At 48.2% G+C, this 27689-nt stretch overlaps 1 protein-coding gene across 1 annotated transcript; it reads right to left on the reverse strand.

The window, feature by feature from the left end:
• Positions 1 to 10713: 10713 nt before the first annotated feature.
• Positions 10714 to 12479, reverse strand: LOC133814858 (uncharacterized). Its single transcript, XM_062247767.1, has 2 exons — positions 11839 to 12479; positions 10714 to 11500 (listed from the first exon to the last, which is right to left on the reverse strand). Exons 1-2 carry the CDS (start codon positions 12477 to 12479, stop codon positions 10714 to 10716), a joined length of 1428 nt encoding a protein of 475 aa, XP_062103751.1.
• Between the last annotated feature and the right edge of the window lie 15210 nt (positions 12480 to 27689).

The raw sequence follows: 27689 nt of genomic DNA on the forward strand, positions 1-27689 counted from the left end.
AAGAAACATTTCCTGTTTACACGGGATCCCAAAAATATTAAGTTTGAAGACCGTTTACAAAAGTCATAAGGTTTAGACACAATAACAAGCCATATTAAGGCAAAATAGACAGTTAGGCAATCCCTGTCCTGATCCACTCCTCGACCATGGCGATCGAACGGCTGGCTATGTACATTCAACCTCGCAGCTCTCCATCTCAGGATTGGTCCAATTTGCCCTTGCCTTTACCTGCACCACGTAGCACCCGTGAGCCAAGGCCCAACAAGAAAACACAACAACACAGCATAAGCAATCAACAGACAAATTAACATCTCATATTGCATCACATATTCTCAACCATATAATCATACAGTATAATCAAGTATTCAACATACTAACATATTAACTCATATCATATAACAGTTCTAAAATGATAACTAGGGCTAGCGCCCTTAGGCTGCCCCCTCCGTTATCCCACTGACTCTGGCCCGCTTAAACCGAGCTCAGTGAATATTAAGTTGTCCTCGGCTACCAGTGGCTGAGCCGCGCCCTGTGCGCAAATATAGTGTATGGCACCCTTAGGCCGCTATCACATGTCCCATGGCGTAATACCATCGTTGACATAATACAATATCAAGAGCACTTAGTCCCATCACAAACATATAACCGGGTGTAGTTTTCTTACCTTTTAATTCGTTAGCTTTGATTACTCGACTCCTTGAGCACGATCCCTCCCGAGCCCTAGCGCTCACCTAAACACAACCATAGGCCAAATTCATCATCAAACCTCAAGTCCAAAACCTAGCCTCGAGGCTAATCCCGAGCCCCCGAGAAGTCCTAGTTCCACCAAACAAGGTGGTGGAATCAAACCCCAAACCCTTGGTCAAAAACCCTTGCAAATAACCCTAAAATCCCTTTCTGAAAACAGGGCAGCGCTACAACACTCTTAGGAGGGTGCTACAGCGCTACAAACAGAAGCAAAATCCCCTCAGCATGCATGGCCTAGCGCTACAGCGCCCAAAGGCTAGCGCTGTAGCGCTAGTCACAGACAGACCAACTCCAAATTTCCCTTCCTGCGATTTCCTCGAACCAAACTCAACCAAAACTTCTCCAAACCTTTGCCAAACTCAAAAACAACCTTATGAACATTCTCCACTCATCCCAAGCATCCCAAAAACTCAAAACCCAATCACATGCATCTTTAATCCCAAAATTCACCATAGCTGACCCTAAGCTCAGAAACTCAGCAAAACCAGTCAAAACATCAGAGTTAGAAGCTTAGAATTCATACCTTTAATGGAGTTTCGATTTCAAGACAACCTCTACACCTCCTTAGCTTGCTCTTCCTCACCCTTTGGCCTGAATTCCCTAAAGTTCCCATCAAACTCAGCTTATGCACCATAGTTCAAAAACCAAAACCAGAAACTGAAGAAACTATAGAACCTTACCTCAAGTGTTGGGGTGTTCTTGCTAAACCTCTGCCAATTCTCCAAGCCTAGCTTAGGATTCTTGATGCTCAGCCTAACCTAGCTCCTCCCTGAGCTTTGCTCCAAAAATTTGCAAGAAATTGATGAAGAAAGAATAAACCGACCTTAGAGAAAACCAACTCTGTTTTCTCCCTTTCCTTTTTCTTCCTTTTCCTTATTTTCTTTTCAAACTCCTACTACTTTCTACAACTTCCACTAACATAAAGCCTTAGCATATCTATCCTTTGCAAGCCAAATTACCTTAATGCCTTCCCCTTTATTTCTAACCCTTTAATCCACTTAAGGGTATTCTAGTCATTTTACCTAATTCCCGCTAATTCCTCGAGTGTCTCAAATATTTACCGCTTAATTCCCGATACCTAACTAATTTCCAATTATATTCCTTGATGTCAAAATAGACTCCAGTATACTCACTAAATTCCCATTTATACCCCTAGGCTCACCCCGAGCCGGGTATAAATCCCCACCATGACTTTTTCGCTATTTTGCTCACTAGGATCGTCTCGAGTCACAGATTGCAGATATATCCACATAATAATGTGGTCTCGACAATTATCACATATATCAAAGCAGTTATGCCCACAATGGCCAAAATTACGATTATGCCCTTCTAACCTAATCAGGGCCTACATGCATACTAATACACATAGTCATGCATCTCAAATATTCAAATAGTCATATAACATGCTTTAAATCATAATCATGCATTTTACTCATTAAAATCACACATAATTCCCATTATGCCCTCCAGGCACACTAATCAAGGCCCTTAAGCCTTATTAGCAAATTTGGGTCGTTACACTCTATGTCTGGACCTTTCCTGGGACATTCTCAACATCGAACTCTTCCAGCTCGTTATATGACCAAAAACGTGAACTATCTAATCAACTGATAATCTCCAAGGAACTATCATTGGACTTCTAATGTAACAAGGCATTCTAGTCTTCCATTCCCTAATCATGGGCAATTCATCCTAACATATTGAATCATTCCATGTAGAAGTCGTGCCCTCACCTGACATCTTTTCAGGTGGCGTCCCCTGCCTCTGCTGCATAATAAATAACCCCACTTGTTCCCATCACTGTCCTGACAGCTATCTTGTAAATTAGACCCCTTCCTGTCAAAACCAGGAGCCATAGAACTATCTGAGGTTCCTCTGCTTCGATTTATGAGAATCTGTCCTTACTAAATTCCACCAATGGGAATACTATCATTTGCATCTCTTGCCCTACAACATTCACACCCTATACCTCATTCCACAGATCTCAAATAACATGGCCCTCTCTGCACCTTTAGGTCGCGCCCGCTATTTAACCCACTGTCTTCGGCTTACTTAGGCCGCCCCCAGTGTTATATCCACTGACTCCGGCCAGCTCAACCGAGTTCAGTGATTAATAAGCTGTCCTCAGCTACCAGTGGCTGAGCCGCACCCTGTGTGCAAGTATTTATTCCGGCACTCTTAGGCCATTTATCACATGTCCCCATGGCATAATATCACCTCATGACATTCATACAATTATAGGGAGCTCTTAGTCCCAACATATTCATATGATTTATCACAATCATATAATAGTGCATACGAATATAGGGAACACTTAGTCCCAACCTATCCACATAAATGGGTGGAGTTTTCTTACCTTTAATTTCCAAGTATTTTGATTACGCGAGATGCCTCTTGAGCACGATCCGTTTCCTGAGCCCTAGCTTATACCTAGTCACAACCAAGATAAGGGATTCCATTAATAATTGTATAAAGGTTTCGGGACAAGTTTCTAACCTCCGGGACATCGAATTCCACTAAACACGGTAGTGGGATCGATCCCGAGCACCCTAGGTTAGGTTCTCACGCTTAAAAAACTAAAAGGCCAAAAATCCCTTTAAGGGCCACGACCCTATGGACCCATGCCGCGGCCCGCCTCAAAATTAGAGGCTCGCCCTCCCTGGAAAACCAAACACGTGCCATGGCGCTCCCCTGAGGCGCCGCGGCCTGCCTCTGCCTCCGAGCCGTCTTGGCTGCTCTTTACTCCATAGGGCCGCGGCACGCCAAGAACAGGGCCGCGACCCAACCCTTCGAACCTAGAAAATTCACCATTTTTAACACTCAAACCTCACTTAAATCCACCCAAAACCATCCTAATGATACAATCCAATTATCACAAACATTCTAACATGTTTCAACCAGCGAAACCCAACTAAAACCTAGCTTAGAAACCCATCACAATCCCACTTTAATCTTTGAAACCCACAAGCTTAAGAACACTAAAACCAGTCAAGAGAACACAGAATTCAGATGCTAAACTATAAATTAGAGCTTACCTTCACTGAAGAACCAATCCACCAAGCAATTGCTGAGCTGATTCCCAAATCCTTAGCCTCAATTTAATCTTCAAAACTAAGAACCCAAAGCACTTAGAACCCAGCTCAAAACTATAGTATTAAGCCAGCTAAACCACAATTCAGTACTTACTTAAATTCCTGGTCTGAACCTTCAAATTGCCACGGAAATTCTCCCCACAACTCCAGCTAAAATCCCTGAGTTCCTAGCCCAAATTCCCTTGGTTTCCATGGCAAGCTTGAAGGAACTCCTTGAGAGAATGAGAGAGAAAGAGGGAGTCGGTTGTGGCATTCTTCCAAACATTTATTTTCCTTTGTCTTATCTAACTTAAGCCTCTTAAGTTACTCCCAAGGCTCGGGGTACTGAAAACGTCCCCGAGGGCAAAATGGTAAACTTCCCCAATATTCCCACCTAGGCTTCCTAACCTCAAATATATCTCCAATTATTTATTTCCATAACCCGATAACCCAAATAACTGTCTAATACCCAAAATACCCCTTGACTCGCCCCGAGTCAATTATCGGGTCCCGTTGTGACTTTTCTGCTACTTGCTCCCTAGGATCGCCTCGTGACAAATGCTGCAAACATAAATATATCCACATAATAATGTGGTCTCAATAGTTTATCACATTTATGCCCTAACGGGGCAAAATTACAATTATGCCCTTACAGACTAAACAAGGCCCACATGCTTATCTAATACTCCTAAACATGCATTTCACATATCCATATAATCATAGGATCATGCATATCACATAATCATGCATTTTTACCAGAAATTCACATAACTTCCAATTATGCCCTCCCGACACACTAATCAAGGCCCTTAAGCCTTATTAGTAATTTTGGGTCGTTACACCCCAGATTTTTCGTGGCCTCAAGTCAGCATGAACCCTGAGAGGCAAAGTCTGTTGGCAGATAAGGGACTCCTCCACGAGTTCAAAGAGAATGCCATTAGCATCAGGGGGGGTCATGAATCCCTACTGTATGCAAATCATGACTCGCCTTTGCTTTCTGGACCAAACTGATTTAGGGGCTATGCGAGTCAGGACTCAGAAGGGTGACATAACCCTTGCCAGGGTCATGACTGTATGCACGAAGCAGTTGGGAGCATTCTTAAAAAGGCCTACCCCTACTTCATCTACTTTGAAATTATCAAGGACTGAGTACGAAAGGGCGTGCTCTGAAACCTTTGCAGCGTGCGCCAAGCGTCAGGGGGCCACTGAGAGTAAAAAGAAAGATGGCTCTGAGCCACCCCACACTTCAGAAGCCTCCCCAAACAAATCCGCTTTGGCTCACAGATCCTCTCGTATACACGGTCGATCCTCCACACCCTCTACAGCTCTGCAAATCCAACCTCTTCAACAGGTGCCTTTGTCAAAGGACGCCCTGGGGAAGAGGAAGTCATGGGAAGAGTCCTCTGATGAGGATTCGGATGATGGAAAAGTAATTTCGTCCAAACTTCATGTCCCAAGAGGGTCTGCTTCTGCCACTAGAGGCTCTTCCTTTACAATTCCTAAGCTTACGCCTGGGAAATTGGCACTTGGGCAGCCTTTGTCTCTCTCCAAGACATCTCTAGGGTCCGCTCACGCCACTTCCCAGGCTAAGTCGTCCCCTTCTTCCTTTACACCAGGATCCTCTCTGGGGGAGGGCTCAAAAAGTGATTTTCCCCCAGTGGCTCTTTCCTCTACAACAGTAAAATCACCAGGGGCGATGGCTCACACTCAGGTGCTTGATGACACCTAGTGGGGACGAGATCTCCCAATGTCTTTCCTGCCTCGTCTGGAGGCTCTCACACATGCCTTACTAACAGGCATGGATCAGAGGGAAAACGTCCTGCCTCTGCCTCCCGTAAGAACTGCTTTTTAAAGGATGCTTTCGGGGGCAGCTCGGGAACCACAGGAAGCCCTTCATGTTCAATAGATGCGAGCCAAGAAATCACCTCGGTGTTGTGAGACTTAAAACCACGATGTTTCAGGCGTGGAAACTGCTTCTGTTCCTAAGAGGTCAGAAACTACTAAGGCCATGAGAGGTCAGAGCTTGGGTGCCGATGCTTGCTTCACCTCTGGAGTGACAGGGATGTCCTCATGGGAGGTAATTATCCTATCCCAGAGACAATGAACAACTTTGACTCACCCAACACCTTCTTAGAGTAGTTGACGTCCTTAGCGATGCAGACGCCGATGTTTTTGTCGAGTGATCTAGGTAAGGATGTTGGCGAAGGGTTGATTACTCATTCTTCCATGCCGTGACTCCCTGAGTTGGGATTAACTACGTGGGCATCTGACATCCTTGTGGTGTCGTCATTATTAGGTGGGGAACCGGTTGCCCTCGTTGCTTCTGTTACTGCGTCAGTAGGGATGGAAGCAATTGGCAGAGCAGAGGGATTTCCAGAGTTTGTGTCGACTGCATCAATGGAGGTGATGGAAGAGATGCTACGCATAAGTCAGCCGCATCTTCCTGTTGAAGCGGTTGGGTCGCTGAGTGGTCAGGGTGACTTGCTGCAACAAGCATTCGATCATATATGGATGGTGAGTATCACTTGCTGGAATATTCATGTGAATACCCTTTATGTGTGATGATTTTACTTATATGTTGTGTGTTGCATTGATGGTTGACAAACATATTGAATTTCAACAAAGTTATGTATGCGCATCTGCTGCGAGAAAGGAGTATGCAGGGGCTGTTTAGAAAAGCTCTAAGATGGCTGAACAGGCGACCATGCTCGAGGAGGAATGTGAGGGAAGGAGGGTGGTTGAAGCTAACCGTAGCATGCTTGCAGAGGCTATGAAAAAGCTAGAAGCAGAGCTGGCAAAGGTGAAAGAGAAAGTGGCATCCACTGAGGCAAAGTTGGTAGGATCTGTTGAACTAGAGATGGAACATGACAAGCTAAAGGCGGATTTAGTGGCGATGACTAATAATTAGATGGAGAAGAGCTAGTTTTGTGTGGAGCATGAGAAGCGGATGGTGACGCTGAATGAAATTATCAACGATTTGCACGAAGATGTGATATCTTTGCAGATGGATAAGGAGTTGGGGGAGAAGGAGAGGAAGGAGTTGCGATGGAAGGTGGAGGGGATGGAGATGAATGTTGCAAATATATGGAAGCAGAAGTTGGAGGTAGAGCTTCAGTTAAACGCTGAGTTGAAGGAGAAAGAGGAGATAATAGCCAAAAATGAGCGACAGTTGAAAGAAATGACCGAGGTATGTGATGTATAGACTGTCATGATGATGGTATGGTTGAAGTTTGTGTTTTATGTATTAAGTGTTCGACTGGTTTGTTTTGCATAATATGGAAGAGGTAGCAGTGGAGGCCATGAGGCAGCACATTAGAGATCATGAAATTATCGAATGAAAGTTCGTGAGGATTGCCGAGGTGGACACTGCAAAGTATCTGGACCTTGCGTTGCAGAATAAGAAGCAGACCCCAGAAGAGAAATGGGCTAAGTTGGAGATGTATTGTAAAAGTATAGACATGAAGGTTGGAGAATATGACGTCGAATAGTACCTTGGTGAGCTCGGGGATCTACTAATCAACTACCCGGTGCAGCATCTGGAGAAATTGAGGCAAAGGGTTGATGCCCTGGGTTCGATCTACACTGCAAGTGGAGAACCTGTCGAAGAAGCCGATGTTGCAGGGAAGGTGGCTTCTATCTTAGGTATTGTTGCCATTGCAGAGGTTGTTGGAGAGGCATTTGCACAGGTGGTAGCAGAAAAAGAGGCTGACACAATGTCGAGGCCAGTGATAGAGAAAATGTCAAGGAGTGAAAGAGGTGTCATAGAACGGTCAACATAGATTTTATATGTTGCATATATGTATTCTCCCCTCTCATTTTCATTTTTGCACAATGATCGTGTATAGTATTGAGACAATGTATATTGTTTATATAGTATTGTGTATCGTATATAAAGTTTTTTGGTTCTATCTGTTGTCGAATATGTCTGTTTGATGTGATGAAAATTATAATATTATAGCTTGTGAGGTTCAGTTGACATGTATCGATGAGAGGCTTCACAAGCCCTTTAGGCCTCTACGTGAGAGATATAGGAGAAGCCCGTACATATGGTGGAAGAGAATGCTCAGTTAAGTGTGGAGTGAGTTATGTGTGCATAGTTTTAAGACGACCGAATGGTTCTGATGATATTTCCATTTCAGGTGAGCTTCGTGATTGGGAAAACTTGTCGTTTCTGAGGTGGATCTTAGATAAGCCATAGTGGATGTACTCAACGTGGACGTTAAATGAGTTAGTGAGAAGTGGAATCCCATACTACATATCGTGTGAGCGATATGGGATAGGTCATCCAAAGTTAGAGAGTGCGATGGCAGAGTATGTGCGTCACATTGAGTAGGATTAGTCATTAGCAGAAGGTGTATGGAACTAGTAATGTTATGTTTGTCTTGGAAAAAAAACGGCAACGAATTATGTAAATAATTGTAAAGTGATATTTAACAGAATGCGTTTTATAAATGAAACTAATCTTTCGATAAGTTGTTGATTTACAAAACACGTTTTCATTATCCTTGAGATTGTTGAGAGAGTTGAGTGTGTTATTCTTGTGTTCATTGACAAAGTTGAGTGCATTGTTCTCTCCTTAGAACTAAGTCGTCCCCTTGGGTGTGTGAAAGAGCAAGTTAGATGCTCTACCATTTGTGAGAGGAGGCAACGTGGCTGAGCTCAGACGCAAAACACATCATGCAAGGTTGGGCGTCGAGGTAGAGCCAAGAATGGCAGAGCCTAAGATTGTTCATCTTTCCATTACACTCATACCTTGGTTTATTGGGTGCCTTTTGCTGAGATAGGCTCCCCGAAGAAGGGGGTGGGCCATTAAACTCAACAGAGGCAGCCAATGGGTAAGACGTGGGTATGAGTGCTGGGAAAGTTCCACCCATTCTTGGATTGCCAAACCAATTAATTTGGAACTGAGGCAGAGCCAAAGTGGGGTGTCCAATGGTTTTGCTATAGTATTCAAGGTGGATTAGACCACATAGGCGGGGCTCCTCTGTTTGCTTGACCCGATGGGCAGATTGTAGTGTAAGTTGTATACACATAATCTTCCAGCAAAGTAAGAGGACAGGGTAGATGGTGAATATTACCCTGACTGGACAGCCAAACTCGTGTAGTCAAGTTATATTAGATTGTGAAATGGCTGGCCCTAGCTCCCCGTTATTTTAGTCAGGTCATATTAGAACACATTTGGTTGTGTAATGTGATTCTTGATGTGGAACGCATTGTGTAGATGCCACGAGTGAAGTAGAATGTCTCATTGTTAAAGGGTTGTCTAGGCGACATCGTATGCCTTTGCTCGTAAGAGAACTAGTAGAGTGGGGGAGACATCATGCCTCTGTGTGTTTAATTGATCACCACAGGGCCATATTTATATTGGACGTGGTAGGTGGGGTGTAATGCACGTGAATAATGTTGTAACCCATACAGGTAGGTAAGGATATATTAAAGTATGCATGTTAATAGTAGCTCCTAGTACAGAGCAAGTAGGGTTCACATGTGTGCACTGCTTATGGTGCATCAAGAGAGATTCCTTATGCAGATATACGTCAGCAGATGTTGACTAAGTAAAGTATTATAGAGTGATGCGAAAAAGGAAAGTTGTTCTATTACTTTTGAACTTTGGAGTACATACAATATTTAATAGTAGTAATGTTTCAAAGACATAGAGTTACAAGTATGTGGTACATTTTTTCCAATATGTATGTTTTTCAGAGTGTAAGACCCTCTTCCCAACGATTCTGTGACTTCAAAAGGACCCTCCCAGTTAGGCTCTAGCTTCTTCTGATTGACAGTAACTTTACGCAGAACCCAATCTCCCTTCTTAAATGAATTGGAGTGTTCCCTCTTGTTGTAATAGCGTTTTGCTGCCTTCTGGTATTTTTCATGTCTAATCTGTGCTATCATATGTAATTCGTCCAAGAGGTTGAGGTTGTGGGTCAGTTGCTCATTGTTCGTGTTCAAATCAGAAGCAATTTCTGTACGAAGTGTTGGCAGGCCCACCTCTATGGGGATAATGGCTTCTGTTCCATATACCATAGCGTAGGGCGACTCGCCCGTGGAGGTCCTTTTTGATGTTCTGTATGCCTATAGCACCTTTGGTAACTCTTCTACCCACGCGCCTTTTTTATCTTCCAGGTTCTTTTTTATGTTGGCGAAAATGACCTTGTTAGAAGCTTCTGCTTGGCCATTGCCTTGGGGATAGGTGACAGAAGCAATGCTTAACTTTATTTTGTATGTATCACACAATTCTTGTACTTTGGCATTTTGGAATGGAGTCCCGTTATCAACGACTATTTCTTATGGGATCCCAAACTGGCAGATGATATGCTTCCATATGAAACTCATGGTGCCTGTTTTACTTACTGTAATGTAAGCCTCTGCCATGACCCACTTGGTGAAGTAATCGGTGGCTAATAAGGTGTACCACTTTCCACCAGCAACCCTGGGTAGTTCTCTGACTACTTCCATCCCCCACTTCGCGAATGGCCATGGGGCGACAATAGAATGTAGAATTTGCGCCGGTTGGTGTATGGTAGGTGCAAATCGCTGGCATCTGTCGCATTTTTTCGCATAGTCACGTGCCTCTGTCATCATGTATGGCCAGTAGTACCCCGCGTTAGTGCTTTGTGTGCTAAGCTACGCCCCCCGTGTGGTTCCCACAGGCTCCTTCGTGGATTTCTTCTAATAATTTTTTCGCTTCTGTGGGGCACAAGCACCGTAAGTAAGGGCCATTAAAGGATTTGCGATACAACGTCCCATTGATAATGGAGTAGCGTTAAGCTTTAAGGCGCATAAGCTTGGCATCTTTCATATTGGCAGACAGTTCGGATTTGGTCAGATACCTGGTAATTGGGTCCATCCAACATTTGGGCTCTGTCGAGATGGAACAAACTCTCATAGCTTCTCATGTATGGGTTGTGGAAATTGATGAGTGTGACGAGTATTCCCCCACAGAGGCTTTCTTTGCAAGGGCATCTGCCTTCTGATTCAGCTCCCTGGGTATTTGTATGAGCTCGAACGGTTGGAATTGTGACTTTAATGTGGATACATTTTCCAATAGGTTGGCCAAATGGGGTGCCTTAGTGTCGAAATTACCGGCCACTTGTTCTATCATCAGCTTCGAATCTCCTCTGACTCGTAGTCGCTTGACACCCATGCTTCGTGCCAATTTGAGTCCATAGATCAGGGCTTCATATTTAGCTTTGTTATTTGTGGCATGCTGTTCCAACCTTATGGCTTCCTTAATTTGTAATCCAGAGGGTGCCTCCAATACGATGCCAATCCCAGCCCTTTGCGAATTGGAGGCCCCATCTGTATGCATCGTCCACATCCATTCCTTTTCAGAATTTAGCAGTTCAGGAGCGGTCTCTGGTGTAAATGATTGTATTTCGACTAAGAAATCAACCAGTACTTGCCCCTTCTTCACTTTTTGTGGTGAGAAGCGTATGTCATATGTATCGAGGTCAATTGCCCACTTGGACATTCTTCCAAAGAGGTCAGACTTACTTAAGATTTGCTTCAATGGATAGTCTGTGTATACTACAATTGTATGTCCTTCAAAATACTGTCTGAGTTTTTTCTTTGTTGTAATTAATGCGAAGACCAATTTCTCCATCATGTTGTAGCGTGTCTTAGTGTCTAACAACATCTTACTATAGTAAAATACTAGCTTCTGCTGGCCTTCATCTTCTCTGAAGAGTACAGAGCTCACAGCAAAGTAGGAAATAGATAGGTATAAGAAGAGATCTTCAATGGGGACGGGAGAGCTTAATATGGGCGATGTACTTAGGTAGGCTTTTCATTCCTTGAAAGCTTTATTTTGATCTGCCCCCCATGCGGTGTTGGTGGATTTCTTGATGCACTGAAAGAAGGGTTGACAACGATCTGACATGCAGGATATAAATTTGCTCAGGGCTACTACTTTGCCTGTTAGAGTTTGAATATCTCAGATGGTTCTAGGCTCCTTGACCTCTGATAGTGAGGAAATTTGGGTTGGATTGGCCTCGATGCCCTTCTGGCGACTACATACCCTAAGAACTGTCCAGAGGATACCCCAAAAACACATTTGGCTGGGTTCAACTTCATTTGATAGGTATCGAGTATGTTGAAGCACTCAGTTAGGTCTTCCACATGTGTGACACCCTGTCGAGATTTGACCACCATGTCATCGATGTATACTTCCATGTTTTTAACGAGCAATGAGGAAAAAATTTTGTGCATCAGCCTCTGATATGTTGCCTTTGCATTTTTCAGACCAAAGGGCATGACTTTGTAGCAGTATAAACCGCGCTCTGTGGTGAAAGCTGTGTGAATTCGATCCTCTATTTTCATTAGGATCTGATTGTACCCTGAATAAGCATCAAGGAAGCTCATCCTTTTGTAACCCAGCATGGCATCTATCATTTGATCAATTTTTGGAAGAGGGTAGCTATCTTTGGGGCATGCCTTGTTCAACTTTGTATAGTCTATGCACACGCGATTTTTCCCGTTTTTCTTCGGGACCACCACAGGGTTTGCTAGCCAGCTAGGATATAGGCATTCTTCGATCGCGCCTATGCTCAGTAACAGTTGCACCTCTTCTTGTATTGCCTGGTTGACTTTGGGAGTGAACCTCCTTTCCCTCTGATTGATGGCTGGGAAGTTGTTTGATATATTGAGGCTATGACACATGATTGTGGGATCTATACCCGGTATATCATGTGGGGACCAGGAAAAAGTCCCAACTCTGGTTTTGAGGAACTTGATTAGACCTTGTTTTTCTGAGTCTGGCAATTGGGCACTTACCAGTAATTTTTTGGATGGATCATTTTCATCTATGTAGATCTCGTCTAGATCGTCGAGAGTTGTTTGAGGCTTATCGTGATCTTCCTCTACTTCTATTCTTCTGAGATATGCTTGTAATCTGCCATCTGATTGCTATTTGGTGGGGTCCTCGCCAGGGGTGGAAGTGTCGATTTTATTTATCTCCTTCAGGGTCAAGTAGCACTTCTTTGCCTGCCTCTGACACCCTTTTATGTCGATGGTGTAGTGCCCATTGGGCGATTGACATCGCATAGCTTGGTGCAAAATGGAGACGTTGCCTTGCATTCTGTGGATCCAATTTCGTCCCACGATTGCATTGTAGCTTGTGATCGAGTCTACTATCAGGAAGTCAACTTCTAAAGTGCGTTCTGCAGCTACTACATTTAGCCTGATAGTGTCCTTCGGGTATACTCTTTGGCTATTGAATCCCAGGATTGGTGCAACAGAGGGTCTGATTTGATTTTCTTCGAGACCCATTTTCTGGAAGGCTTCCCAGAAGAGGACATCAACGCCACTGCCCCCGTTGACTAAAACTCTCCCCAACTGGCAACGATCTACTTGTAGTTTGATGACCAAGGGGTCGTCATGGGGTAGGTGTACCGCCCATAGGTCGTCTTCTGTAAAAGTTATTGCAAAAGTAAGGCATCACCTCTCTTCTGCAGTGAAAAAATTGACGGCGTGCCCTAGTGATCTATATCGCTTTACGCTTTCCTCCATTCGCTTATGGTTTTTGGACTTTTGATCTTGTTCCATGGTCGATTCCACAGTCCCGTGTATCATGGGAACTTGTTTGAGGGGTTCTTGTGAACTTGTAGAAGCCACATTTGTGGAGGCGGGCACTGTTGCTGGTGTTGGGGTAGGAGTGGTATTGGGTTGTGGGATGCAAGGCCTGTCAGATCCTTTAATGTACTGGGTCAATCTTCCATTTCTTATAAGGGCTTGAATTTGGTTGTGGAGGTTATGGCATTCAGAAATTGTATTGCCATGGTCCTAGTGGAAGGTGCAGAACATACTCTTGTCTCTCATTTATGGGGGAGTGGTGATTTTGTATGGTTCTCGCCAGATGGGTCTGTCTTTGTTCTCTTCATAGATGACCACTTGCGGGACAATGTACGCGAAAGAAGAGAATCTTGGTGGGTCTCGACTTGTTCTTGGCCTCTTTCCCCCTTTCGTAGGGTCTGACTCCTACCTCTTTCTTTTTTCGTCCCTTGTAGATGGAGGGGACGGGTTGTTTGGTGGTGGTGTGGAAATGAGAGCGGACTTCTCTTGTGCGCACTCTCAATATTCCAAGACTCTGAAGACGCCTTTGGCTCGGGCCTAAATTTCAGCCATGTCATATGGTGGAGTCATAATGAGATTTTTGTGTAAGAGGGACCCCACCTGCAGACTCTTGACGAAGAGGTTGGCCACGGTTGCTGGCTCTACATCATGAATTTGGTGTACAAGATCGATAAAGTGTTGTAGGTACGACTTTGGGTGCTCATTTTCTCCTTGCTCAATTCAGTAGAGATCTGCCATCATTCTTGGAGCTTCGTAGTTGGCATTATACTGTTGAAGAAAAGCTCTGCAAAGATCATCGAAGCTGCTGACAGAGCCAGGCTTTAGTTGTCTAAACCATAGCAGAGCCGGTCCAGAAAAAGTCATGAAGAATACTTTGCATTGTATGGCTTCATTATTTACTTCCAAGGCCATCTTCTGTTGGAACTAGAATAAGTGATTAAGTGGGTCTCCCTTCCCATTGAATGCTGGAAGAGGGGGGATCATGAAATCTCTTGGCTTCAGCTCATTCTGTATCCATTCTGCAAAAGGTGATCTCTCAGCGGTTCTTGAAACCAATTCTACGTAGTCAGAGTCGTGAGCAGATCTCCCATCAGAGAACTTTTGCATTACCTCTTGCATCATTTCCTTTTTCCAGCTTTCCAAGAACTGGACAGAGGGGGTAGGTTCTTCGATTGCAACACCTTGTGGGACCCGTGCCTGAGTTTGTTGTCGCCCGTTCTTAGCGGCAGTTTAGGCTATTCTTGTGGGTTCTGCGTTGGCTTGTGAATGTGTTTTGTATCGCTCGGCCCGTCGCTCGCCAGTCCTTTGATGGTGGCGTGCCAGGGTCGATGGCACAGGGCCCTGATATCCCTCTCCGACAAGATGAGCGTTCCCTTCGGGTGGGTCAATCTGGAGGATGTGAGTTCCTAATCCATTGAGGTTGGGACTTTCTTTGTCTTGAGTTTTACGCATGGCTTCATTGGTTCTTCGCAACTCGGCGATCTCAACTTCTAATTTGGCCTGGGTTACAGTCAGGGCTCTGATGGCCTCATCAGATCTCTGTTGACTAGCTTCTAGTAGTCGGCACATTTTGTCGATTTGGTCACTGACATCCGTCGCTGGGGCGACTGGAGCTACCGTGCTTGATGCTCCGTTGGTATTTGGTAGCATGGCTTTTGTGTTCGACTGAATCTTGATCATTCAGAAGTTTCTTGATTCAAAGATTTTATGAGAAAGGGTTCCCACAGATGGTGCCAAATTGTTGATGCAACAATCTTGTCTTTCTAAATTGGGTAGTACTTGTCGTCAAACTCTAGTTCTCCGATCTCTTTCTGGTGATGAGGATAGCTCCAGTGATCGTCGAACCGTCTGGGAGTACCTACAAGAAAGACACTCCAATGCTTAAGTCAGATTCTGATCCTTTCTCTGAATGAGATCATGATATTTATAGGGTCAAAAATACTAAGAAGTTAGTCGGTTAGGTCTACTTCTTGATTGGTTGAATGAATAACTGAATTTCACGCCAAAATGCTTTCGGATCTTTCAGGTATGCAGAGGACAGAGGCAAGGTCCACCTCTGGTCCGCGGTGTAACGCCCTGGATAACCAAGACCGTTACACTATGTGTTAATAAAGGTGCAATATTTGTTAATCAAGTTATTTAGTTGAAAATGTGTCATTAAACCATTATTGAATTAAGGATAAAAGATTTTGGTTAGAAAAGACAAATTTTCATTTAAATAAATATTTGTTACACAGGATCCCAAAAATAAATAGGGTTAAGGACAGTTTACAAAATTCCAAAGGGTATAAACAACCACAAGCCAATCTAATGGCAAACTAGGTAATTTAGGGTCTTTTGTCCCTGTATCATTCCTCGACCGTGGCGGCCGAGCAGCCGGCTGTATACATTCCGCCTCCAGAGCTCTCCAAATCAGGGTGCTCCAGCTTACCCTTGCCTTTACCTGCACCACGTAAAACTCGTCAGCCAAGGCCCAGGAAGAAAACCATATGTGGATGCTCAAAATTCAACACCGGTAAAGAACCCACATCTAATGCCTAAGGTCTCCGGAAGGTCCAAGGCAACCATGTTTGAAGTCCATTTGAACCCTCAAATTATTGCTCAAAATGACCCTGCTCAAATTGACCAAAATGACCCAAGCGTCTCGCGCACGCTGCCTGCGCGCGCACCCCACGCGCACGCCGCCTCGCCGCCTCGCGCCCGCGCGCACGCCGCCTCGCGCCCGCGCGCCCTGCGCGCCTCGCGCCCGCGCCAGCGCGCACGCCGCCTCGCGCCAGCGCGCCCCGGGCGCCTCGCGCCCGAGCGCCTAGCGCCCGCGCGCCACGCGCGCCTCGCGCCTCGCGCCCGCGCGCCTCGCGCCTCGCGCCCGCGCGCACGCCGCCTCGCGCCCGCGCGCCTCGCGCCCGCGCGCCTCGCGCCCGCGCGCCTCGCGCCCGCGCGCCTCGCGCCCGCGCGCCTCGCGCCCGCGCGCCTCGCGCCCGCGCGCCTCGCGCCCGCGCGCCTCGCGCCCGCGCGCCTCGCGCCCGCGCGCCTCGCGCCCGCGCGCCTCGCGCCCGCGCGCCTCGCGCCCGCGCGCCTCGCGCCCGCGCGCCTCGCGCCCGCGCGCCTCGCGCCCGCGCGCCTCGCGCCCGCGCGCCTCGCGCCCGCGCGCCTCGCGCCCGCGCGCCTCGCGCCCGCGCGCCTCGCGCCCGCGCGCCTCGCGCCCGCGCGCCTCGCGCCCGCGCGCCTCGCGCCCGCGCGCCTCGCGCCCGCGCGCCTCGCGCCCGCGCGCCTCGCGCCCGCGCGCCTCGCGCCCGCGCGCCTCGCGCCCGCGCGCCCGCGCGCCTCGCGCCTCGCGCCCGCGCGCCTCGCGCCCGCGCGCCCGCGCGCCTCGCGCCTCGCGCCCGCGCGCCTCGCGCCCGCGCGCCTCGCGCCCGCGCGCCTCGCGCCCGCGCGCCCTCGCGCCCGCGCGCCTCGCGCCTCGCGGGCCCGCGCGCCTCGCGCCCGCGCGCCTCGCGCCCTCGCGCCTCGCGCCCGCGCCCCTCGCGCCCGCGCGCCTCGCGCTTCGCGCGCCTCGCGCCTCGCCCCCAAAGGCCTCGTCCAAGGGCCATGTGTGCCTCGCTTCGCTCACCGGCCACGTCAAAGGCCTCAAGAGACATAGCCTCCACTAAACACCCTTCGACCATGTATCAGGAGCCTCGTAGTATGGGGGATGCAAAGTTATGGTTGCACAAGATAAGCCCCTCATCTCATTTTTAGGCGTCATGCCTCCTCACACACGCAGCAGGCCCCGTTGAAGAAGCCTTATCTCTTTTCCTTAGCTTCCCTACCCTTAGTAGGACGAGGAATAACCATTGGGTACATGTTACCCGTACGTGTACGGGTGCATGACGCACAACCATGGGGAGGACAGGAGCATGACCCTGACACCTGTACCACACAGGTAGTGGAGGTGCGGATCAGTCCAGAGAGTGGAGGCACTATATGCACGCCTCTGACTATGTACCAGGCTGACACTATGATCCTCTGCTCCACCACTCTTCCCACACCACTGCCACCTGTGCTATTACCCTGACAGGGTACTTTTGTACTATTTTGTCTCACGGGACCACCATGTATAAGGGGCCATTAGAGCCCAGCTATAAAAGGGGCTTGACCCCTCAGAATGGAGGGTTGGAAAATTCATTGTAAGGAGAGGCTATTGAGAAATATACCAGGACTTGCTCCATCATTTATCTGTGTTTACTTTTCCTTAAAGTTTATTCTTAGTTCTTATATAAACATCACATAACTTACCTTTGAGTTTTCCGATCTAATTTCGTTGACGAGATTTCACCGTCAACAGTTTGGCGCCGTCTGTGGGAAGAACAAGCATCAAGCCAGTGTTCTTCCATCACTTCCAAAAAAGAAAGATGCTAAGACGTTCAAAACGCCTACGGCAAATACAAGAGGTTGAGGCTCACCGAGACGAAGTAGAGCGAAGGGCCTCCAAGAAAGACCCCCCTCCGCCCGGGCATGGTGGTGGGCCGGAAGAACCTCTTCCCCCAGGGGAGGAGAGGGAAGCATCGTCCCCAGCTATCCAGCCCAACGGAGGTCATTCAGAACCACTAGTGCATCCACTTAATCGGCCCCGGTTGACCCCACGCTCAGGCCACCAGGACCCCGGTCCCTCGACACACTGGCTAGGCAAGGGTCCCGGGGTACGCCCGGTAAGTTCCTACTCAAGGAAGCACTTCTACAAGGGCGAGATTCACGAGTTGCGTAAAAAGACTCGAAGGCTGGAAACCATGATAGAGAACATGCAGGAGGTTTTAAATGACCTACTACAAGGGAAGTCAAGCATACCCCTCCCTAAGCGTAAAGGGAAGGAGTATGAAAAAGGGGAAAGCACTGTCCCCGTAGACAATGGGGGAACCAAACTTTCCACCAGTAAAACCCCCCAGACAAAGTACCAGGAGGGACCTAGGCCAATGAAATGTCCCCAGGAGCCAAGGCGGAGGGAAGATGATGGTCGTAGGAACAAGGCCGAAGTCCCCTCACAAGAAGCACCCCCTGGCCTAAGAAAAGAGCCCCATGGAGAGAGGTCAGAAGTAAGAGACGTACCCCCCGCGGTTCCCCCGAGGGACACAACCAAGGCAAGGGATCAGCCCGAGAACACGCAAAACTCCTTATGCAAAAAGAAGAGGGGACTAGACACCAAAATGCGAAGCCCTCGGGGCAAGATCACCACTGCACTTGGGGGGTACATGGATGATGAAGAATTTGACCGTGAGTCACCCTTCACAAGGGAGATTCAGGTTGAGCGAATGCCCACTGGCTTCAGAGAGCCTCGCATGACTCCGTACGAGGGTACTGCTGACCCTAAATATCATTTAGACTCCTTCAATAGTCTGATGAGGTTAAGGGGGGTCAATAACAGGGCAAAGTGTCATTGCTTCGTCGTTACGCTTAAAGGAGTGGCGTATAAGTGGTTCAAGAGGCTAAGGCCAGGAACAATCAAATCATGGCAACAATTCTCTGATGAATTTCTCCAACAACACCATGCAGCCTGTGATTATGTCATGCCAACTACCAGCCTCGCTAACATAAAACAAGGCGAGAATGAAAGTCTGAAGGACTACATCCATAGGTTCAGTATAGAAGCTACAAAGGTGAGAGGTTTAACCAAAGCGGAGCACAAGATGGCTATTACAGCCGGAGTTCGTCCAGAAAGCAAGTTGTGGGGTAGCATGCTCAAAAGAGAAGTTTCGAATTTGGAAGACTTCTTCGAAAGAGCACAGAAGTACATACGTGTGGAAGAGGGCCATAAGAACTTATATGTGGAAGAAAGCGAACCTTCCTTCAGTTGCCCTACTACCAATACGTCTGAAGATTCCATATAGAAGGGGGCGTCGTGCTAGAGGGGGCGCTAACCAAGCTTGAGATTGAACGAAGACCATCTAGCCATGAAAAGTCCCGACCCGAGGGGAGATCACCTCAAAAATTCAAAAAGGGTCTCCAAAGTAGACGCTTGCAAAAAGGGTCTCCAAAGTAGACGCTTGCAAAAAGGGTCTCCAAAGTAGACGCCTGCAAAAAAGGTCTCCAAAGTAGACGCTTGCAAAAAGGGTCTCCAAAGAAATGCCTGCAAAAAGGGTCTCCAAAGTAGACGCCTGCAAAAAGGGTCTCAAAGAAGACGCTTGCAAAAAGGGTTTCAAAGAAGACGCTTGCAAAAATAGTACTATGCCTAATGACGAGAAGGACGCTTCTCGCAAGATATAATAAGCGCGCGCAAAAACATATAAAAGGATAACTAGAACCCAAGGGGTCAATATATCCTTATAGATACGATCAAGGTCCACCAAAGAGAGACCTATCGAACCACCTTTCGCATGGCCTCCCAAGGACCTCGAGCATGACAAATATATAAAAAAAAAAAAAAAATCTCCAGTGCATGGTTAAAATACAAGACTAAAGGTCGCTTAGTCACATTATCAGGCTCTGACATGTAAGTCTTGTGAAACTGGAAGATTGTCCCAAGGAAAGCATCACCTTACGAGCCGTGAAGTATGGCCTAGCTAGGCTAAGAGGCCAAGCTACGCATCATGAGAGGACAGGGGCACGAGGCCCTCCCATGGCGAGGCCACGCTTATCTTGACGCTAAGAGATGTCGAGGGCACCAGAGCTGTGAATGTAGTAATTCTACTTTTGTGAATTCCATCCAAGAGAGCAACCCTCGCTACGCAAGGCTCACGACTGGCCTCCTACGCGCATCGTCTCTATGCGAGACATCGCGCCCTGCCTCCAAGTAATCGCATGGGGGCGACCTCGCTAAACTTCTCGTGTCCGGCATGCATAGACTCACGCATCCAAACATAGATCCCAAAGGGTCGCCTAGCATTGCGAGACAGTCTAAGGGCCCTGAGTTCGGCACCCTGGAGTTCGGCTGCTAGGCTGGTGACCTATTCCAGCAACATCGTGGCCTTGGCAATTGCCCTCTCCTACTTTTTCGATGAGGAAGAAATTTTCGCCAAGGCCCTTTCTAACATAGACCTGGTTTCAGCAAGCTCCTAGACCCGAACCGCAAGACGGTCCCTCTCGGCATTAGACATGGAAAGGTTAAGAGCTGAGTCGGCAAATCGCTGAGCCACAGTATAAGCCTCACATGGAGATATAAGAATTAAAGAGAATAGTCTACCAGAGCACCTAAAGGTCCTCTCCTAGACTGGGGGGCAAGTGTGGATGCTCAAAATTCAACACCGGTAAAGAACCCACATCTAATGCCTAAGGTCTCCGGAAGGTCCAAGGCAACCATGTTTGAAGTCCATTTGAACCCTCAAATTATTGCTCAAAATGACCCTGCTCAAATTGACCAAAATGACCCAAGCGTCTCGCGCACGCTGCCTGCGCGCGCACCCCACGCGCACGCCGCCTCGCGCCCGCGCGCACGCCGCCTCGCGCCCGCACGCACGCCGCCTCGCGCCCGCGCGCACGCCGCCTCGCGCCCGCGCGCACGCCGCCTCGCGCCCGCGCGCCCTGCGCGCCTCGCGCCCGCGCCAGCGCGCACGCCGCCTCGCGCCAGCGCGCACGCCGCCTCGCGCCAGCGCGCCCCGGGCGCCTCGCGCCCGAGCGCCTAGCGCCCGCGCGCCTCGCGCCTCGCGCCCGCGCGCACGCCGCCTCGCGCCCGCGCGCCTCGCGGCCGCTTGCCTCGCGCCTCGCGGCCGCTTGCCTCGCGCCTCGCGCCTCGCGCCCGCGCGCCTCGCGCCCGCGCGCCTCGCGCCTCGCGCCCGCGCGCCTCGCGCCCGCGCCCGCGCGCCTCGCGCCTCGCGCCCGCGCGCCTCGCGCCTCGCGCCCGCGCGCCTCGCGCCTCGCGCCCGCGCGCCTCGCGCCTCGCGCCCTCGCGCCTCGCGCCCGCGCGCCTCGCGCCCGCTCGCCTCGCGTCCGCGCGCCTCGCGCCCGCGCGCCTCGCGCCCGCGCGCCTCGCGCCCGCGCGCCTCGCGCCCGCGCGCCTCGCGCCCGCGCGCCTCGCGCCCGCGCGCCTCGCGCCCGCGCGCCTCGCGCCCGCGCGCCTCGCGCCCGCGCGCCTCGCGCCCGCGCGCCTCGCGCCCGCGCGCCTCGCGCCCGCGCGCCTCGCGCCCGCGCGCCTCGCGCCCGCGCGCCTCGCGCCCGCGCGCCTCGCGCCCGCGCGCCTCGCGCCCGCGCGCCTCGCGCCCGCGCGCCTCGCGCCCGCGCGCCTCGCGCCCGCGCGCCTCGCGCCCGCGCGCCTCGCGCCCGCGCGCCTCGCGCCCGCGCGCCTCGCGCCCGCGCGCCTCGCGCCCGCGCGCCTCGCGCCCGCGCGCCTCGCGCCCTCGCGCCCTCGCGCCTCGCGCCCGCGCGCCTCGCGCCTCGCCCCCAAAGGCCTCGTCCAAGGGCCATGTGTGCCTCGCTTCGCTCACCGGCCACGTCAAAGGCCTCAAGAGACATAGCCTCCACTAAACACCCTTCGACCATGTATCAGGAGCCTCGTAGTATGGGGGATGCAAAGTTATGGTTGCACAAGATAAGCCCCTCATCTCATTTTTAGGCGTCATGCCTCCTCACACACGCAGCAGGCCCCGTTGAAGAAGCCTTATCTCTTTTCCTTAGCTTCCCTACCCTTAGTAGGACGAGGAATAACCATTGGGTACATGTTACCCGTACGTGTACGGGTGCATGACGCACAACCATGGGGAGGACAGGAGCATGACCCTGACACCTGTACCACACAGGTAGTGGAGGTGCGGATCAGTCCAGAGAGTGGAGGCACTATATGCACGCCTCTGACTATGTACCAGGCTGACACTATGATCCTCTGCTCCACCACTCTTCCCACACCACTGCCACCTGTGCTATTACCCTGACAGGGTACTTTTGTACTATTTTGTCTCACGGGACCACCATGTATAAGGGGCCATTAGAGCCCAGCTATAAAAGGGGCTTGACCCCTCAGAATGGAGGGTTGGAAAATTCATTGTAAGGAGAGGCTATTGAGAAATATACCAGGACTTGCTCCATCATTTATCTGTGTTTACTTTTCCTTAAAGTTTATTCTTAGTTCTTATATAAACATCACATAACTTACCTTTGAGTTTTCCGATCTAATTTCGTTGACGAGATTTCACCGTCAACACCATATAACAGAGCATAATCAATAATTAATAACCCAATAATTCACAAACCATCAATCAATTACTCAGCAGACCACATGGTTCACATAATCAGTGATATCAATCTACAAACCAATAATCAATCATCCAACTAATAAACATGCCATGATAAGTGATTCCACCTCGCTTAGGCCGAGCTCAGTGATTATATAATTAACCTCAGCTACCAATGGTCGAGTCGCGTCCTGTGCGCAAATATTGATTCCGGCACTCTTAGGTCGTTTATCTCGTGTCCCCATGGCATAATACCATCATATGACATCACATACACGTATAGGGAACTCTTAGTCCCAATATAACCACATAACCAGGTGCAATTTTTTTACCTTTAATTCCGAGCGGAAAAAGTGAACTGACTCCGAGCACGATCCCTAGTCTTAAGCCTTGGTGACAAACCTAGTCACAAAAATTATCAATATCTATCAACTTCCAATCAGAAATAAAATACTTAGATAGCAAAACTAGCCTCCGGGACCTCAATTTCCACTAAACCGGGTAGTAGAAATTTTCCTGAGCCCTTAGGTTCAAACCCCGGAGCCCTAACGACACTAAAAACCCTTCCAAGTTCAAAACCCACAAGCGGGTCGCCACTTTGCCCAACCAGACGCAACTTGCCCCAAGTCAGAGAGCAAGCTCTCACACTAGAGGGGAGGCAGGTCGCGACTTGGCCAGGCAAGTCGCGGCGTGCCCCCAAGACAGAGAACTCCCATGGCCAGGAGGGCCACACGCGCCGCGGTGCCCCCAAGCTAGGTCGCAGCGCGCCCTGTGAACCAAGGGAAAACCTGGGCTTTCCTCCTTCTTCTTCAAACCAAAAACTCACCAATTACCCACAATTTTACCCAGCATCTTTTCATCAGTTCAACACCACAAGTTACGAATTAAGACCCATATCCACCTGTTTCTTTTATCTCATACTCTCAGTCACTAACACAGATCCTATACCTCAATTCAGTCATAGAAATCAAGCACAACCCACTGAAATTCCAATTCAAAACTTACTCTATCACCACACTCATGCATACCTTAATCCTCACTTAAACTCAGCAACAAAAACACATAAACTAGAGCCAGACTCTTACTTCAATTTCCAGCTCCAATCCTTCAAGTCCCAGCTGAATTCTTCCTCAAATTCCTCCAAGAATGCCCAGCCCAAGCTTAGCACAAGTCCTCAACAATGAAGAGTGAGAGAGAGTGTGTGTGCGTGAGGGTGAGGGTGAGGGATAGAGAGAGAGAGAGTTCAATTCAATTCTTCCTTCCTTCTTTCTTATTTGTTCTAAACCTTTCTGCATTAGTCTGGGATAAAGGCTAAGTATATCTCTAACATAAAAATGACCAATGCCCTCCCAAAATATAACTAACATAAAACTTAATCTAGGGGTAAGGTTGTCATTTGTCCCCAATTCCCACTATTTCCTTAAGTGATCCTAATTATTACCACTTAAATCCCGTCGTCCAATTAATCACTAATTATTTACCCAATGTTTAATAATCTCCAATATACCTCCTAAATTTTCGAAAATACCCCCTGACTCCCCTGAACTGGTTATAAATCCTCACCGTGACTATTTTGCCAAATCGCTCACTTGGACCGTCTTGAGCCATATGCTACAAATATATCCACATAATAATATGGTCTCAACAATTTATCACATGTAATCACATTTATGCCCTCAACGGGCCAAAAAATTGCAGATATGTCACCATAAGCTAAATAGGGCCTACATGCATACTAATATTCATAATCATGCATCTCATATACCCATGTAGCCATATAAGCATGCTTATCACATAATCATGCATTAAATCATTTAAATCACACATAAACCAATTATTCCCTCCCGACACACTAATCAAGGCCCTTAAGACCTATTGTTAATTTTTGGGTCGTTACAACTATCCCCTCCTACTGAGAATTTCGTCCTCAAAATTTACCTGAATAACTCGGGATACTGATCCTGCATCGCTGACTCAAGTTCCCAGGTCGCCTCCTCGACCCTACTATTTCTCCACAACACCTTAAATAGAGAATTAGTTTAGTTCCGTAGAACCTTATCCTTCCAATCTAAAATCTGAACCACTCGCTCCTCATAGGACAAATATGTCTGCAATTCCATGTCTTCATACTTCAACATATGTGTCGTATCTGAGACATACTTCCGAAGCATAGAAACATGGAATATGTCATGAACTCCCAACAACGATGGTGGCAAAGCTAACCTTTAAGACACTTATCTGATCCTCTCCAGGATCTCAAAGGGCCCAATGAATCTAGGGCTTAGCTTGCCCTTCTTTCCAAACCTTCTCACTCATCGCAATGGTGAAACTCGCAGAAACACGTGGTCCACAACCTGGAACTCCACGTCCCTACGCTTAGGATCAATGTAGCTTTTCTGTCTACTCTGTGAAGCAAGCATCCTAGCTCGAATATTCTCAATAGCTTCATTGGTCTTCTGAACCATGTCCGACCCCAAATACTTCCTCTCACCCATCTTATCCCAATGAATGGGCGATCTACATCTTCTTCCATATAACATCTCATATGGAGCCATTCCAATCATCGACTGATATCTTTTGTTGTATGAAAACTCGATCAACGGGAGATACTTACTCCAAGATCCCTCAAAATCAATCCCACATGCCCTAAGCATATCCTCCAACACCTGAATCATCCTCTCAGACTGTCTATCAGTCTGAGGATGAAAGGCTGTGCTGAACCTCAACTGAGTCCCCACAGCCTTCTGCAAACTACCCTAAAACTTGGAGGTAAAGATAGGATCCCGGTCTGACACTATAGACTTAGGAACCCCATGAAGATGTATGATCTCCTTCACATACAACTCTACATACTGATCCAATGTATATGTCATCTTCACTGAGAGAAAATGAGCTGACTTGGTGTATCTGTCCACTATTACCCACATCGAGTCATGAAGCCCTACTGTCTTGGGTAAACCTCCCACAAAGTCCAACGTAATATCCTCCCATTTCCACTCGGGAATACCCAAAGGTTGAAGCAACCCTGCTAGTCGCTGATGCTCAACTTTCACCTGCTGACAGGTTAAACATCTGGCCACGTGCTCCACCACATCCTTCTTCATCTCGGGCCACCAATACAACATTCGTAGATCCTGATACATCTTCATAGTACCCGGATGAAGTGAGTACGACGTAGTATGAGATTCATCCAGTATCTCTCGTCTAATCCCAATATCAGTCGGAACACAAATCCGACCCTGATACCGTAGCAGACCAACCTCAAAAATAGAATAGTCCTTAGCTGCCCCCGCTAAGACATTCTCTCTAACCTCCTATAACTGAGCATCCACCATCTGACCTTCCTTAATCTGCTCTAGTAGGGTCGACTGCAAAGTAATGTTGGCCAACCGTCCCACCACCAACTCTATCCTCGCTCTGGACATCTCATCAGCCAACTCCCTCAAAATCTAAGTGGAACTAAATAACTGACCCGGGACCCCTCCGACTCAATGCATCTGCCACTATGTTGGCTTTCCCTTGGTGGTAAAGAATATCGCAGTCATAATCCTTTACCAATTCTAGCCAACGCCTCTGCCTCATGTTTAGGTCCTTCTGCGTGAAGAAGTACTTCAAACTCTTATGATCAGTGTATATCTCGTACTTCTCCCCATACAAATAATGCCGCCAAATCTTCAGTGAAAATACCACCGCTGCCAACTCCAAGTCATGGGTAGGATATCGCTGTTCATACTCCTTCAGCTGTCGTGATGCATAAGCTATAACTTTCCTGTTCGGCATTAACACACAACCCAAACCCAACCTCAATGCATCATAATATACCACGAACTTTCCTCCCTTTGAAGGAAGACTTAGCACAGGTGCAGTAATAAGTAACCGCTTCATTTCTTGAAAACTGTTCTCACACTTGTCTAACCAGACGAACTTCAAATTCTTCCATGTCAATTTTGTCATCGGTGCAGCAATCTTCGAGAACCCTTCTACAAACCATTTGTAGTAACCCACTAACCCAAGGAAACTCCATACCTCTGAGGCGCTCCTTGGCCTCGGCCAATCTCTCACTGCCTCCACCTTAGATGGATCCACCTTAATCCCATATTCGCCAACTATATGTCCAACGAATGTCACTTCTGGTAACCAAAACTCACACTTCTTAAACTTGGCATACAATCGGTGCTCTCTCAACCTTTGCAAGACTAGTCAAAGATGTAACTCGTGCTCTGCCTCCGAACTGGAATACACTAAAATGTTGTCGATGAAGACAATGACGAACTGATCCAAGAAGTCCTTGAACACCCTGTTCATTAAGTCCATGAAGGCTACTGGGGAATTGGTCAAACCAAACGACATGACCAGAAACTCATAATGCTCGTACCTTGTTCAAAAGGCCATCTTCGGTATATCCTCGTCCTTGATCCTCAGCTGGTGATAACCAGATCGAAGATCAATCTTTGAGAATACCATCTTTCCCTGTAGCTGATCGAACAAGTCGTCAATCCTTGGTAGAGGATACTTATTCTTGATAGTCAACTTGTTCAACTCCCTGTAGTCTATACACATCCTTAGAGTCCCGTCCTTCTTCTTCACAAACAACACTAGAGCACCCCATGGTGAGTAGCTAGGCCTGATAAACCCTAAATCCAGAAGTTCCTGTAGCTGTATCTTCAATTCCTTCAGTTCCGTCGGTGCCATTCTATATGGTGTCCTTGACACTGGCTCTGCCCCCGGTGCCAACTCAATAACAAACTGAATCTCCCTGTGTGGTGGAAATCCTGGTAAATCCTTAGGGAATACATCCAAGAATTCACGAACCAATCTAGTCTCCCCCGACCCTGTTGGAAAAACCCTAGTGGTAACCACCACACTAGCCAGAAAGCCTATACATCCTCCCTGTAATAAGTCCTTGGCTCTCAGCACTGATATCATGGGTATGCGGGGTCCACATACAACTCCCACGAAAATAAAGGGATCCTCGCCCTCCGGCTCAAAGGTCACCATCTTCTTCCTACAATCAATAGTAGCCTCGTACCTAGCCAGCCAATCCATCCCCAAAATCATGTCAAAATCCTCCATACTCAACTCAATCAGGTCTACTGACAACTCCCTACCATCAATCATCACTAGCAGTTCTCTAATCCACCTCCTAGAAACCACCAGTTCCCCT

This window comes from Humulus lupulus, chromosome 2 (genome assembly GCF_963169125.1).
Source record: "Humulus lupulus chromosome 2, drHumLupu1.1, whole genome shotgun sequence".
Classification (NCBI taxonomy): domain Eukaryota; kingdom Viridiplantae; phylum Streptophyta; class Magnoliopsida; order Rosales; family Cannabaceae; genus Humulus; species Humulus lupulus.

What these genes read in the sequence shown, in the direction of transcription:
- LOC133814858 (XM_062247767.1), bottom strand. Translation starts at nt 12,479, where the DNA reads ATGTGTCATAGCCTCAATATATCAAACAACTTCCCAGCCATCAATCAG. An exon ending in TCCTCTGGACAGTTCTTAGG is followed by an intron (nt 11,501 to 11,838) that starts GTATGTAGTCGC and finishes TGTACTCTTCAG; the next exon opens with AGAAGATGAAGGCCAGCAGA.